This window comes from Ursus americanus, chromosome 18, assembly GCF_024610735.1.
Source record: "Ursus americanus isolate L20-20 chromosome 18, mUrsAme1.1.p, whole genome shotgun sequence".
Taxonomy (NCBI): Eukaryota; Metazoa; Chordata; class Mammalia; order Carnivora; family Ursidae; genus Ursus; species Ursus americanus.
Window position 1 is genome coordinate 13,155,154 of NC_142144.1, and position 16,343 is coordinate 13,171,496.

Genomic DNA, 16,343 nt, shown 5'->3' on the forward strand with positions numbered 1-16,343 from the left:
TGGCACCGACCTCCCGTAAAGAGGGTTACTTTGCAGTGCCGGGCACTCTCTGAACAGTAACTGGAGCAGGTTCTGGCTGCTCTTTGGGACTATGGTCTGGCACGCAGACTCCGGGCACATCATTCTTCAATGGGAGGAATCTACTGAGTGCCTGCAAGAGGCATAAAAGGCAGCAGATCCTTTGGCACCTCGTGAACTGGCCACGTGATGGCTTGAGGTGAGCTGAGGGCACCAACCTGAGACAGGTGGACAGTACCGAGCTTAAAAAGGATTTTACAATAACTAAACAGAACACATCAACTGACTAGGGATATACCGTGAGCCAAGCAGAACTCCTACCCTCAGGGATTATGATCTAGATGGGGCAGGAAGATATGCGTACAGATAACCAATGCTAGAAGTAGAGAAAGAATATCAGGGTAGAGAAAAGGAACTGTCAGAGTTGAGGCGGCTAAGGTTATGTTTGGCTTGAAGGGGGATCTATTTTTTGCATGGATTTACAATTGTTTATAGAGCCCCTTCTATGTGCCAGGCACAGTGCTAGGATCGCATCGAGAAAGGCACAGAAGAGATGGCATTTGAGCTGTGCCTTGAAGCATGAATATGTGTGAAATGTCATATACCGCAGAGTGGGTATCACTGTGACAGTTGAGATGCTGAAGGATGCTGAGAGAGGAGGGTGAGGAGGGGAAGAAGGAGAGGTTAGTAAAGAAAGGTAACAGGGAAGCAAAGCTGAATTTAGAAATCGGTGCCCTAAGTGCCAGGTGGCCATCTGAGGGATGGGTCCTGTCTTCCTCATTCCCCTCCCCCTTCCACCTCTTGTAGGATCTGGAGTCAGATTCTCCAGGTTCAAATACTGGTTCTACTCCTCAGTAGCAGTATGACCTTGGGCAAATCACCTAATGCTTCTGTGCCTCAGTTTTCACCTCTGTAGGATGAAGAAGAGTAGAACCTATTTCATGGGTTGTTGTGAGGGTTCAGTGAGCTAATATATGTCAGTTGCTTAGAACAGTGCCTGGCCAAGTATTCACTATTACGAATATTGTCAGAATCAGTATAGGAACAAGAAATTTTGCAGTGTGGTCCATGAGTCCCGAGCTCAGAGGAGAAACCATAGGCGGTGAGAGAGCACACATTTTATTTCTACAAGGAGATGTGGACCCCCAACAGGGGGAGAAGGTGGAAGGAGGGGATAAGAGTTGGCAGGGTCTGAAACAACTGTGAGTCATTTGTTTTTTTTCAGGGACCAGGGAGCCGGGGCCAGGCAGGGGTTGAGCCAAGGGAGGTGCCTGAGCTCAAGTCTAGAACTCTTCCTACCAGGCTGCACTCCCTTTATTCACAGAGAGGAAAAGGGGTCAAGCAAGGCCTAGCACTGGGGCACAGCATCCCTGCACAGAACAGTGGAGTAACGCAGTATGACAAGTCCTGTCACTTTACCCCCCAACATGCCTCTCCAGTCAGTGCGCTTCCTCCCCTCTACCTCCTTGGCCGCCCTGATTCGTGCCTGGGTGATGGGCATCACCTCCAAACTGGTCACCCACATTCACTCCTGCATCCCTGCTGTCTGTTCTCCAGTGACCTTCTTCGGATGCATGAGACACCCTGTCCCTCCTCTGCTTAAAACCATTCAAGGGCTAAATCCCCAGTAGGTCCCAGCAAGGTCTGGCCTCTGGCTACTACTTCCTTGCACATTTAAATGCCCCCTTTTTACCTCCAGGCCTTTGCGTATGTTTCACTCTTACTGGAGCACTCTTCCTACTTCCCCTTCACCTGGACTTCATTTATCCTTCAGATCTCCGCTAAACCATTCCCCCCTCCTCCAGGAAGCCTTCTGGGTCTTCCTGTTAAGTGCTTATAGTTACTTATGCTTTTTTTTTTTTTTAATAGCCCTTCCTGGGGTTCGAGGTCATGTAGCTGTGTGATTATGGGAATAGGGTCTGCCTTCCCTGCTAGATTGAGTGGACCACAAGGACACATAGACACAGGACCTGTGTCTGTCTTAGCTAACAGTGTGTCCCTGGCACTCGACATGTAATCACGCTCAGCAAGTCTCAACTGAATGAGCAGAGATGGCTCAGTGGAGGAGTCGTATATTCACTGGCCTAGGCTTGTAGGAGCCTACAGACCAGCTCACCGCCTTCCTGGGCTCAAGACGTGCCCTCCGAGACTGTGCTACAGGAGGTTCTGCAGCCATGGCTTTGTTTTCTACAGGAAGATAAATCCTGGGGGCAGGATAGCGGGGATGTTCCCGAGTGGGTGGCAGGAGGGAACCCGTCTGTGGAGCCCCGCCCTCAGTGCAACCACCCCTAGACAGTGGAGAGCTGTTGTCATGGGTTTTTTTGTTTGATTGGTTTTTTTTTAGTTAAGGTTTGAGATTCTCCAGTGACCTCTTTCCCACCTCTTGCTCTGAATAACCCTGACGTGGCTACAAGTGAAAATTCCCAGTCCCTTGATACCATGGGTTCTATCTCAAAAGGAAAGTAGAAGAAACCTAGGAGTTGTCAAAACCCAGGCTTTCAGCCCAGGGCTTCGCTGATAATGGTTGCAAAACAGCTTTTCTCAGAATTAAATGTAACATGATATGTTTTTATTTCTCATTTGCTTTCAGCCCAGAAGGCTCCTTCTTGTGGATATATCACTCAAAGTAAGTGCTTTGAATTCTGGAGGTCTATGGGATGTCTCCCGTGTCCCGTCTGGCACCCCCCACAGTCTATTTTTAGCATGGCAGCGGGTGGTGGAGCCCTGGTCAAGGGCTAGAGGGTGAAGAGCGGTTTCCCAGGATTGGACTCCCCGCCTCCCATTCCCTAGACTGGCCTTTATCCAACTGTGACTATTATTTGGCCCTTGCTTCTCATCAAGGGTTTCTTTACGTGGTATCATTGGGAGAACATTCTGCCTTGCTGATGAAAAGAATCAGGACAGGTATTCCCCCTTATGCTGCCGAGTATATGTTCTATAAAGACCCTTGCAAGAAATTCCTTTGAGACAAAGAATCAGGAAAAAAAAGTCAGGGTCACCTGATGAGCTCATCTTTATTATTATTATTACCAAAGGCAGCGAGAACTAGGTAAGCCTTCATTTTTCTGTCTTTGGCTTGGTTGCCAGGAGGCGCAGGGTAAAGTCTTGCTTAACTGCTTTGTACTTTCCTCAGCTTTCATTTCTGATATTATTCCTGCCCTGGTGTTAAATCCTGGCTTTTATGCTTACATTCTGTGGGATCTTGGCACTTGGCCCAAACCCACGTGGCCGAATTCTCAGCTATGAAATGAACATAAAGATAAAAACCTTTATTCTCATGAGTAGCTGGGATGACCACGATCATACGAAAAACACCTACCTGGGTGACTAAAGAAATAGTTCTCTTTCTGTTCCCCTTTTGTTTATTTAAGTCTTATGTGGTCTCCCTGTGTATGGTAACCACATAAATTATCAACCATCTGAAACACCTCCTGAGAGTAGATGGGCTTTAAAACAGGTTTCTTTCTATTATTACGCCTGTTCGTGCCTCACCACCTTATTTGTCCAACCGCAGGACACTGCACCCCCTGGCTTCCCGCTCTTTTCCCTCCTCCAGAAAGCCCCTGCCTTGGAGAGACTCTCACAATGAGAGAGGATGGAAATTTCCACACGTGGGTGGCGAGGGTGGCTACTGATGACGGTTTCCTGAGCTTCTGGTTTAGAGACCCTCCGATTTCCTGAGGCTGTCCCTGCTGACCTTTGTAGCAACCTGAATTCTACTTTACTCAAAGAGATCATTCTTGGAAAAATACTCTATTTTGTTTTGTTTTGCATTTTAATTAAGATTTACAACTTGTTCTAGTAATTTTCAACTTTTATAAAGCTCTCGGATGGACGCTATGTCGTTGACTTTTCAAAGCCACCTTCGTGGTAGGTTCATTATCGTTATGATTGTCACCATCGTTATTATGTATCTGACTTTTCAGAGGAGAAAACCAAGATTCAGAGAGTGAAAAGGTCCCGTCACGGTCATACTACCAGTAAGTGGCATATCCATGACTCAGGTTTACGTATCCGTGCTCCCCACCCTGTCACCCCCTCTGCTCTGCTCTGTCCCTGCCAGGGCCCCCTGGGTGAGCGGAGGTCCGGGGGCTGCCCGAGGGTGGAGAGGTCCAGGCAGGGGTAGGTCTATCTTCCCCCATTCTGCTGGAGCAGCGTCACTTCTTCTTTTTTTTTTTTTTCCTAATTTTTATTTTAATTCCAGTTAGTTAACATACAGTGTTATGTGAGTTTCAGGTGTATAACAGAGTGATTCAGTATCCCCGTACATCACCCGGTATAGGGTAATAGGGTAGCTTCACTTCTGTCTGTTTTATGAACTGGCTTTTTTTTTTTTTTTTTAAGAACTATAAGTGATTTTCTGCCATTAAAAGAGTTTGGAAACCCTCCCCGCCCCGCCCCCCTCCCCCCAGTTTGGGACTGCCTCATTTTCTAAAAATGTCGTCTTTTTCATTTCTTAGAAACCCAGAAGTTGGTGACAGCAGAATTCGGAAGGGCTGGTGGTTTCCGAGCTGGTTTAACAATGGGTAAGGTGATGGGATGGCCCTCTGTGTTTTTCATCCACCCAACGCTTATAGAGTCCGAATAAAACAGTTTCATGTTCGTGACCTAGGGCACTCGTCTTTCTGGCCTATTGAAGTCATACAAGGAATCTACTTCATGGTTGGGACTCAGATATTTAAGTTTGGGGGTTTTGTTTGGTTTAGATTTTCCATTTAACTTGGGGGTGAGTGGGGCTTGGGCTGAAGTTTAGGCTGTGGGAAAGATGATCGCAGCTAATTCGGTTAGCCGTTCATTAGTCCAGCAAGTTCCCTGAGCCCCTGGAATAACCAACCCAAGGGTCCTGGGTCACTAAATTGCTAACTGTGCTGACCCCTGGAAGGAAAATATGAAAGGTGAGTACTGAGCCTTTTCACCAAAAGTATGTGTTTATGAATTAACATATCCGATCACGAAGCTTTCTCCGCATACCCCCTCACTGCACACATTCTCCACCTGCCAACCCGTGTTCACATTCCCCAGCTGTCCCGGTGTCATAGATCGTCCTCCCTGTCTCACTCAGCTTGCTTTCCCTTTGTATGTAGGACCCACATTTACCACGAAGAGGAAGACATAGATGATGAGCAAGAACAAAGAGAGGAAAACAACGAAGAGCTTCAGCTGTCAGACTGGTTTAACCCACAGTAAGAAAAGTACTCCCCCTCCCCGGGTTCAGTAAGTGCATTAGCGCCCATCGGAGGTGGCGGGGGCTATGGAGGCAACAGTGCCATTGAGAACGTTCCTGATGGGGGAGATGGAGCCTTAGCGTCCATCAGACTTTCACCATAGATTAGATGAGAAACGGAGAGTCTGGACATTTTGACCCGGATGCTTGAGCAACAATACAGTGATTCTGACAGCGGTTGTCCAAAGGCAGCAGGCACATCACAAAATCCTGGGGCTGGAAGGGGTCTCACTGGCCATGGGGTATTGTGGAAAGCAGTGTCAAGAGTCAGAGCAAGAAAATTCTCTCTGAGATTCAGCAAGCGCGTCTGAATATTGGCAGTGATGATGAAAAATCTCATGAGGCCATGCATGCATTTATTAAGTGATTATACAACAAATGTTGAACAAGTACCTATGATATGCCAGCTGGTATGTTTCAAACTACAGTGACGGTCCATTAATATGTTTAGAAACTAGCTTAATGGGTCAAAATGAGCTTTTTTTTAAATTGAAATCAAATAGAATACCAGAGGGCATCACATGAAATAGAACCAAGGTTACGTATTGTGTGGTTGAGTTGTTTCTGTATATATGTGTATGTATTTGGCTGTGATGGAAAATGCATTTCTCACTGTGAGTCGTGGTCAAAAATACTGTGCTAGACGTTGTGTTAGGCACAGGAGATAGAAGAAATCAATCAACATGGTTATATTCAATAAGTTCATAGTCTTCTAGGGGCAGGAGATGTATAGGGAGTATTTGCCAAAATTGGGAAGGAGGTGTGGTCAATTCGACTTCAGACAATGTGTCTGGGGGAGTAAGGAGGCAGAATCTGTCCAAGATGACCGTGGGGCCCAAGAGACTGGTGCGTGGTGGTGGTGTTGACCAGGATAGGGACTGGAGGAGGACAGCCGGGTCTAGGAGTGGGGGGAGGTGAAGAGCTCTACTAGGGACGTTTGTGGATTCAGGTCCCTGTTGGGCATCGGGACTGAGACTCACAGAATGCCTGTCTTAGTCTGTTCAGGCTGCTACAAACAACAGAAATTTATTTCTCACAGTTCTGGAGGCTGGAAAGTCCAAGATCAAAACACCAGCCGCTTTGGTGATTGGTGAGAGCCCACTTCCCAGGTCATAGACAGCATCTTCTCTGTCCTCACACAGAGACAGAAGGGGCGAGGGGGCTCTCTGGGAGCTCTTTCATAAGGGCACTAATTCCAGTCATGAGGCTTCCACCTTCATGAACTAAGCCCTTCCCAAAGGCCCCACCTCCAGATATCATCACACTGGCGATTAAGTTCCAACGTATGAATTCTGGGGGCACAGACATTCAGTCTCTGGCAGTGCCCGTGAGCTCAGTGGAAGACGCGTGTAGAGATCTGGGTGGCAGTGGGACCTGTAGGCCTGGAGGGGGCCACCCAGGCAGAGGACTAGAACCACATCCTATCATAGCAACATTTAAAGGGCCGGTGAAGGAAAAGAAATCGGAGAGGGGTTAGGAAGAACTCTAGGGGAAGAGGATCGGGAGAGAATATTCCTGTGGGAGGGGTGTGACCTCTGGAGAGACTGAATATGTTCTGGCAAGCTCTCTTTTTGTTTTGGGGTGGGGAATCACGCTAGTGTGAAAGGGTGGGCATTGTGGCCCCCACGTGTGTCATTCAGTGAGCTGGGCAACAGGGTAGCCATCCGTGAGATGCTAAACCCTTCCTGGAAATGCAAGAATATGGAAGCATTGGTGCTTTAAAGCCCCTTAGGTGTGTGTGTTGGGGGGTGGGGGGGGCCTCTGCTAGGCTAGGTGGGCTAGATGAGCCAGAGATAGTCACCAAGTTCCCGTCTAAGGAGGATGATGCACGTTCACTGTGGCATTTATGCTCGCTGTGCGGGACTTGGGAAGCAGGGTTGAAGGCTGAGTTACTGGAGACAAAGGGAGAGACATATCGTGGCCACCAGCTGTGACTCTCAGCTCTCCCCCATGCATGATTCAGCTTCTCCTCCAAACAAGTGGCGAGCAGATAGGTAGAGTATCAGTTTGAAGAGGCACCAAATTGAAGCCAGGGCACCAAAGTCTATTTCCTGCATAAACGAATGATTAGCTGAACAACTGCATGAACAAATAAATATATTTATATAAATGTATCCCTTCCTGGAAACAACCTACAGCATATTACAGCATATCGAGCACACATTTCCACATCAAGAGCTCCTAGCTTCTGAGAGAAAACATCCTCTGGATTTCCCTCCTACTTCTCCGTTCCCCCTTCTGGATCCCCTCCATAAGCACCTCTCCTGCTGCCCAGCCATCATATGTTAGAGTTTCTTTTTTTTTTTTTTTAAGATTTTATTTATTTATTTGACAGAGATAGAGCAGCCAGCGAGAGAGGGAACACAAGCTGGGGGAGTGGGAGAGGAAGAAGCAGGCTCCCAGCAGAAGAGCCTGATGCGGGGCTCGATCCCATAACGCCGGGATCACGCCCTGGGCCGAAGGCAGACGCTTAACCGCTGTGCCACCCAGGCACCCCCATATGTTAGAGTTTCTGGAGGATCTCATCCGTTTCCATGGCCTTAGACACGATGGTGTGAGAGTGACTCCCACCTTCCCATCTTCAGCTCTGAGGTTCCCTGAGTCCTGACTTGGGTCTGACTTCCTGCTGGGCAGCTCTGCACACACGTCTCCATGACCCAGCTGGATCTGCACCTTCTACCCTGCCCTTGTTCTCACTTCCCACCTCAAGCCAGAGCCTGGGATCTCTCTCCGGTTCATCCTTTCCCTCCACCCACCCCACAGTCGCATTGATGGATGTGTTCTGTTAATCCTGCCTCCAGAATTCTTCCTGCATCATGTCCTTCTCTGTATCCCACGGACCCCACTCTTTGTTCCTTTTGCCACCGGCTCTGTGCTGGATCACGCGCGCTCCGGCGTGCTGACGCTTAGAGGGAGTTCAGTAACTAACACATCGTGTGCACCTCCCAGCTTTTCTGACCTGCTTCACGATTCACATTTTATCATATTCATATTTAAAATATTCACTTTGAGCACTTCCTCTACCCAACACCTGGGGACCGCAAGGTACCCATGAATAAGTATGTAAAATTAAAAAGCTACCAATGGCCTAGGTAGGTATGTGTTTATTTAGCGGGAAGCCTCTGGCCTACCCTGGAGCCACACCCAGTGACACAGTGGGTGCTGTGCTTGGAAGAAAGGCATCTGGGCAGCTCTGAGTCTGTCCTGGCACTTTTCCCTCTTTTTAGAGCCCCATCCTTGTGATCTTGGACATCTCTGGCAATCGACAGCAGTGGAGACTAGCTCTGACACATGGGTGGCCTGCCCTGTGTCACTTCTTTTGGGCAAGAGTGGTGGTGATGGTTTTGCAAAGACTCCCTGATGCATGGGTTCATCTGGGAACTGATCTGGTTCTCATCCTCCCTCCTCCCCTGCCCCCACTGCCTGCGTTTTCAAGCTGTCACCCAGCTTTTTCGTCAGGGTCCATGACATGTTGGAATTGCCAGTGAAATTTAATAATTAACAGCTGGGAAATAGAACATTTTAATTTTTAAGTAAACATTAATTTTTAATATCGCTTTTTTCTTTTTCCTGCATGGAGGAATCTTCCCAGGCAAGCCACCAAACTGGGCACTGGTTTTCTGACTCAGTCTTTCTAGAAGATGGGGACTGTGTGGGGGTGCCGTTGTGTAGCAGGCTGACCACCTGCTGGGAGTGTGAGATTCTCAAGGGGTAGGATGGAGTCTCATTTCTCTGATCTCAGTGCTCGGCTGTGGGTCTGGTGTGGCTGAGGCAGTGTGCAGGGAGGGACTGTGTGCCCTGGCCTGGCCCTTCCTGTAAAGCTGAAGGTGCAGATCACTTCTGCTTTTCTCTTACCCCACCTTCCTTTATTTGTAAAATGGGGGTGAGGGTAGCACCCACTTTATAAGGTCAATGTGAGGATTAAATGACAGAGTAAAAGTCAAGTACTTGGTCCCTGTGCACCGTAAGTATGAAGTAAGTCCACTTGCTACCTGCCTTCCCCCCACCTTCCTTTTTTCCTTAAAGATTTTATTTATTTATTTATTTATTTATTTATTTATTTATTTATTTATTTAGGGAGAGTGTGAGAGTGAGTGGCGGGAGGGTCAGAGAGAGGGAGAGAGAGAATCTCAAGCAGACTCCCTGCTGAGTGAGCCCGATGCCGAAATCAAAAGTTGGATGCTTCACCGACTGAGCCACCCAGGCACCCCTCTTTTTTTTTTTTTTTTTAAATAATATTACTTGCTTACCACATGTCCAGCTCGTACATGGTTGCAAGACTTAGCTAGCGGGCTTGGGTCAGAACTACTAAAAGATCCTTGATGGGCTAAAACTAAGGACAGCAAAGAATGAGGCAGTAACACAGAGCAGACTCTAAGTTCAGAAACGTTGGTTACAGATGTGTAAGCCGTGTGTGTGTGTGTGTGTGTGTGTGTGTGTGTGTGTGGTGTTTGGTGGTTTGAAATCTTGTCATTCCACAAAGTGGGGGGTTTTATGTGACTAAAAGCATCACATAAACTTCTAAAAACATAACACAACAAGAGCTCACTATTTCTCATTCTGCGCTGTTAAAAATACCAGGGTAGCTAAGGTGAGTGGAAATGATGACAAACCTGGGTTGTAGCCCCAGCTTCACCAGCAGAGCCAGCCGATGTCCCTATAAGGAGCAATACAGGCTGGTAGCCCAGAGCGTGGACTCCGGAGTCAGACCATCTGGGTCTGAAAACCAGCTTTGCCTCTTACTAGCTCTGTGTGACCTTGGACAAGTTATTGAACCTCTCTGTGTTGCTCATTGATACAACAGAATCAAAATAGTACCTCTGAAGGGTGACGCCCTTAGCTCAGTGCCTGGTCTCACAGGAAGTGCTCAGCGTATGTCAGTCTCCATCAGCAGCGGCCAGCCGTGCGGCTCTGGACAAGTTAGCCAGTCTTTCTGAGCCTTGGTTTTCTTCCCTGTACAAGGGACATAATCTGTGGCAGGACTGTTGCCAGGACTAAATGAGAAAGTGTAGTGAAGGTGCTGGGCACAGGTTGGTGCTTTCATGACTGAAGGAAACCAAGAGCAGCAGTTCTCTGCGCAGCCAGCACTGGTGGGGTGTGAGGGCAGAGCCGAGACTCCAGACAAGATGGGGGGGCCAGGAGAGCAGCCTCAGAGTGCCCCACCCGACCCATCTCTGGGGGCGATTCAGCTGTGCAGGGGGAAGAGGGAGGCCAGAAGCAGGGCACAGGCAGGCGGGAGGGACTGTCATCTCAAGTATTAGAGTGAAGAGCTTGGTGACTGATGGACAGGAGGATGGGAGTCTGCTGAGGCTCTTTTCTACTCTGGGGCTGGGGGGAGGCTGGGACTGAAGCTGGAGCTGGGGCTGGGCTGATGCTGGGGCTGGGTGAGACTGGGGCTAGGACTGCAACTGGAGCTGGGGCTGGGCTGAAGCTGGGGCTGGGTGAGACTGGGGCTAGGACTGAAGCTGGAGCTGGGGCTGGGCTGATGCTGGGGCTGGGTGAGACTGGGGCTACGACTGCAACTGGAGCTGGGGCTGGGCTGATGCTGGGGCTGGGTGAGACTGGGGCTACGACTGCAACTGGAGCTGGGGCTGGGCTGATGCTGGGGCTGGGTGAGACTGGGGCTAGGACTGCAACTGGAGCTGGGGCTGGGCTGATGCTGGGGCTGGGTGAGACTGGGGCTACGACTGCAACTGGAGCTGGGGCTGGGCTGATGCTGGGGCTGGGGCTGGGGTGAGGTGGGGGTTGACCCAGCCTTGCCCAACTTCACTGTGGAAAACCCAGCTTAGCTGGTGGGATATGGGCAGTTTTGTGAAAACCCACCCTCCACTGATGTATAGGACTAGGGGAAGTTCTCAGTGGCTGCATCTATTTGCTGACATCTCGCTAACAGCCTCAGCAGGGCCACATGCACACAGCCTTCAGGGACCCAAGAGGGACCACTAGGACTTTGCCCTCATCACTGGCAAGCAGATGCCTAGTGGGGACAGGCCCGTTTGTGCTGGGGTTTGAATCTGATGACTGTGTTTCGGTCTCTGCTCCCCAGCAGGGGAAATGCAGCCGCTTCCTGAGCAAATGGGGGTCAGAGCTGAGTCTGTGTCACCCCCTCCTGCTGGGCCCCAGCTGCTCTGCAGCCTTTCCGTGTCTCCCCTCCGCAGTTGGTCAGTTTGCTGTCGCTCTTGTGTTGCTTCCTGTGTTTGTGTTGGCTTTGCCAAGTCCCTTCAGAGCATTCTGAGTGCAGAAAACATACCCCCCCCCTTTGCCCTTTGTACTCCTACCAAAGATGCAACGTGGTCTGAGGAGAGGGTCTGTGCCAGACCCCCATGTTCCAGCCTTGGCCGTGGGGGGTCTCTATTGAGTCCCTGCTTTTCTGGGTGACTCTGTCTCTTTGTTTGTAAAATGAATGATAATGCCAGAACCCCCTTAAATCTGGGGACTTTTTGGCCTATAACCAAGTTTTTACCTAGAAATCCCTTTCTGGCAAAAGGCAAATTAAAATAGCTTTCTCTCTTTTGGCTCCAAGGTCACTCTCATCCTCCCAAGTCAAGGATTAGGGACTCCTGAGGCTTGGATAGCACCCATGGGGCTAAAACCCAAAGATGCCACTGGTAATTTAGGAAGGGGATGGGGAGATAGGAAGGAAGAAGAGAACTAGGAAAGCAGCAAAAGGGGACAGAGGGTGTGGAGGTGTACAGGTAAGATCGCCATCAGGGCCCCAAAGGCAGCTCTCAAAGGCACCTGGCCAGAGCCTCCTGCCCCTCACTCGGAAGACGCTGTCTCTGCAAATGTCACACCAGCCTGCTGACTGCCCGGGGCTAAGTCAGGATTCAAGGGCAGTCTCAGCAAATCATAGCTGACCCCAGTGTTCCCTTAGACAATCTCCGCCCCACCTTAGGAAAGCTGTCCTGACTCATGGGGCCCTATGTTTTGTCACCAGGAAACGTCCAGAGGTTGTGACAGTGACCGGATGGAAGGCGCCGGTTGTGTGGGAAGGCACTTACAACAGCACCATCCTAGAAAATTATTATGGCAAACAGAAAATTACCGTGGGTTTGACGGTTTTTGCTGTTGGAAGGTAAGAGTCCCTAATAAGATCGATCTCAGTTTTTTCTTGTTTCGTTGTCAGAATGTTTGTGAGGGGCCCCCTGGGCTCATGGAGCTGTTCCTGCCTTGTCTGAATTCTTAGATAGGAGAATGTTATAATGGGATGGTGTCCATCTCCATTCTGCTGAGGCCCCTGAAGGGCTGAGAACAAAACAATAGTAGGTGAGTTGACTCCTTTCTACCTCGAAGTGAGGGTCTCAGGTTGCAGGTAAAAGTGTCCACTCCACCCACGAAGGAGCCTAGGGGCTACAGCACACCCACGACGACCTCCTTCCTGACCTCCATGGCTTTCTCTGGAAATTCCAAAAATGGTAGCTGTTGGCCCAAATGTGCATCATTCGTCCTCCTACACTCTCAGACCCAGGACCAAGGACAGAAGGATTTACAGTCCAGACTGATGCAAGCATGGCCGTTCTCCATGTCTTCCATGGGCTCCTCAGGTCTTCCTTGGCCCCCAGAGATTCAGCTAGCCAGAACTTCCTCTTCTAGAGGTTGGGTAGATTCCTGTTTCAGCTTTCATTTCCTTGTTTAGAACACTTCTTCCAAAACTGCAGTCATTCTTGCTTGAAATTAGTAGGTGTAATATTAGTTTTAAAATGTAACCCATTTTGCTTTTTTGGAAAGTTTTTGGGCTTTTCCCCCAAAACAAAAGCAAAAGTTCAATTTTCCTAGTCCGCACCCCCACCATGGGCCTCTCCTGTTCCTTTCCTGAAAACTACATGGGAAGTTGATCCCTTGGCCTGTATGAAGAGTGTTGAAGGCCCAGGTTGATTTGAGCTTCAGCTCTGCCCACCGCAGGGCCTAAAGGAGAGCTCTGTGAAGATCTGATGGTTCTCCTAAAACCTCCAACCCAGAGGCCAGAAGCCATCACTGTGGCCATACTAATCAGGTATGGTGACCTGGTTAGTCACCTGGGTGGCATCTCTAATAGACAAGGGTGACTCTGGAGTTTTGAGATTTTCCCCAGGAAAATCTGTACTATTCTGAGTCAGGAGCCAATTCTCAGCTCACCTAATCCCACAGCCCAAATGTTATGGGCGGACTCGATCTTGGTGTTCCCAAAAAGAACAGAATACTGCTTATGGCTCCACAACGGCTTCAGCATCCAGCTGCAACTCTGCAGAACCCAGCTATAAATCACCTATCCTGGGGAAAGCCCTATGCTCTCCGCTCTGACGCCCGAGAGGACTGTTTGTGCACTCAGCAGCAATAAATCCTCATAAGAGTGGATTTGGACTTTTAGGAGGTGTGATGTTTGGTTTGTTTTCAAATAACAATGCAGGAAGCCAACAGCAGTGTTTTAATCCCTAAACAATGTTAAACCTCCAGTGGCGGGGTCCCTGGGTGGCTCAGTCATTAAGCGGCTGCCTTCGGCTCAGGGCGTGATCCCAGAGTTCTGGGATCGAGCCCCACATCAGGCTCCTCTGCTAAGAGCCTGCTTCTTCCTCTCCCACTCCCCCTGCTTGTGTTCCCACTCTCACTGGCTGTCTCTCTCTCTGTCAAATAAATAAATAAAATCTTCTTTTTTAAAAAAAAACCCTCCAGTGGCGCCCTCCCTCGCCTTAGGATTGTCTCCCAAGCTTCAGAGCACAATAGAGTTTTCTTAAAGCTCCAGAGTGCCCAAGAATTTCCTGGCAGCCAGCCACAGAGCCATGTTGAACTCCCTGTTTATATTGCTCAGATATCTTCTTTCCATTTAAATAATCAGTACTGTAAACTCTTGGGCTTCTAGTGGCCAGCATTAAAAGCACACTTTATTTTGGTAGTAAAGAAAGGAAATCTGAGCAGTCACCAAAAAGCAAAATGAAGTACCGGTTACTATGGCGCACAAAACCTCTTGATTGCCTGCAGCTATGATCAGCAAATTAAATTCAATCCACATTCACTGAGCGAAGCATGAGTCTGGGGTCTGCATGAGTTGTGTTAAGACATCTGACTCCTACTTCTTCCTCCTCTCTGTGATCTCCATGGCTTCACAAGAGCATACAGCTTGGGTTACAGAAGACACCAACATGGTGTGTTTGGAATGAAGACCTATGTAGCTGGGGCGCCTGGGTGGCACAGCGGTTGGGCGTCTGCCTTTGGCTCAGGGCGTGATCCCGGCGTTACAGGATCGAGCCCCACATCGGGCTCCTCCGCTATGAGCCTGCTTCTTCCTCTCCCACTCCCCCTGCTTGTGTTCCCTCTCTCACTGGCTGTCTCTATCTCTGTCAAATAAATAAATAAAATCTTAAAAAAAAAAAAAGACCTATGTAGCTAAAATAGCACCACCCACCCATTAGCATGGCATAAATCCAAAACACATTGTCAGTACCAAATACCAAATGCTGGTGAGGACGTGGAGCAATAAGCACTCTCATTCATTACTGGTAGGAGTGCAAAATGGTACAGCCATTTTGGAAGACCGTTTGGCAGATTCTTAAAAAACTACAGATAATCTTCCCATGCATTTCAGCAACTGCACTCCTTGGTATTTAGCCAAAGGAGTTGAAAACTTATGTCTACACAAAAAACTGTGCACAGATGTTTATACCAGCTTTACTGATAACTGCCAAAACTTGGAAGCAACCAAGATGTCCTTCAGTAGGTGAATGGATAAACAAACTGTAACATCTAGAATATTATCAGTGCTACAAAGAAATGCGCTATCAAGCCATGCAGACGTGGAGGAACCTTAAATGCATGTTAACTTAGTGAACGAAACCAATCTAAAAAGACTGCATGCTGTATGATTCCAACTATGTGACATTCTAGAAAAGGCAAAACTATGGAGACAGTGAAAAGATCAGTGGTTGCCACGGGTGGGGTGGGGTTGGGGGAAGAGGTGTGGATGAACAGACAGAACACAAGATTTTTAGGGCAGTGAAAATACCCTGTATAATACCATACATAGTGATAGATACATGTCAGCATACATTTGTCCAAATCCATAGAATGTACAACTCCAAGAGTGAATCTTAATGTAAACTATGGAGTGATAATGATATGTCAGTGCAGGTTCATGGATCGCAAGGCATGTATCACCCGATGCTGGAAATTGGTAGTGGAGGAAAGCTGTGGGAGGGAGGGGGAGCAGTGGGTACATGGGAACTCTGTGCTTTCAGTTCAGTTTTGCTGTGAACCTAAACTTGCTCTAAAAAATAAAATCTATTTTGAAAAACAAGGAAAAAGTAGTTAAACTAAGGTTAAAGCAGGTTGCTTGCTCCAGTGTTTGGATGAGTCTTACAATGGTGGTATCTGAAGAGTGGATTGGTGTTTGGGGTGATCAGTGGGAGGCTCACAGGGTGAATATGTGATATAGAAGGATATCTATGCCCTGTGACCCGTTCTCTGGGTCCCAAAAGAGGATATGAGAGTAGTGATGGTTAGGCTTAATGTCACCCTTGCATCTGGTAGGACAGTAGCAACACTGGGTACAGTTTGAGGGAGAACTAGTGCCCCCAATGTTGGTCAGAGGGTGCAAACTTCCAATTATAAGGTGAATAAGATCTGGAGATCTAATGTATATCATGGTGATTATAGTTAATAATACTTATTATACACTCGAAAGTTGTTAAGAGAATAGATCTCAAATGTTCTCATCACAAAAAAAGAAACAGTAATTATGTGACATGCTGGACGTATTAGCTAATGCTACGGTGGTAATCATTTTGTAATATAAAAGTGTATCAAATCGACACTTTGTACACCTTAAACTTACACGATGTTATATGTCAATTATCTTAGTGAAGCTAGGGGGGGAAATATCTGGCACCCACTTTGCCTGCGCAGAGTCTGAACCAACAGATAAATAAGACAAAGGGTAGATGATGTGACTACCATGTTCATCGCAATTAAAGCAGGTCTTGGAGAATGTGGCTTCTATCTGTAGACCTTAGGCTTCCTGACAGTGAACCACAGGATTAGAAAGATTGGGTATCCAGGCTTCCAGATGCAGAGTAGGGCCCGTTCCACTAGGCTCACTTCAAGGCCCCAAAGAGTTGAGAGCACAGGCTCT

At 48.3% G+C, this 16,343-nt stretch overlaps 1 protein-coding gene and 1 long non-coding RNA gene across 10 annotated transcripts in view; one reads left to right on the forward strand and one right to left on the reverse strand.

Moving 5' to 3' along the window:
- The window catches only part of GGTA1 (glycoprotein alpha-galactosyltransferase 1 (inactive)), a 55,626-nt gene that overhangs the window by 36,398 nt on the left and 2,885 nt on the right, over nt 1-16,343 (forward strand). The window contains exons 4-8 of the mRNA XM_045791034.2: nt 2,609-2,644; nt 3,945-3,998; nt 4,479-4,544; nt 5,103-5,201; nt 12,180-12,317. Of these exons, the coding sequence (XP_045646990.2) occupies nt 2,609-2,644; nt 3,945-3,998; nt 4,479-4,544; nt 5,103-5,201; nt 12,180-12,317 (393 nt within the window). The remainder of the gene's footprint in view (nt 1-2,608; nt 2,645-3,944; nt 3,999-4,478; nt 4,545-5,102; nt 5,202-12,179; nt 12,318-16,343) is intronic.
- LOC123788012 (uncharacterized) overlaps nt 1-16,343 on the reverse strand; it is a 134,407-nt gene that overhangs the window by 35,419 nt on the left and 82,645 nt on the right. The window lies entirely within an intron of this gene.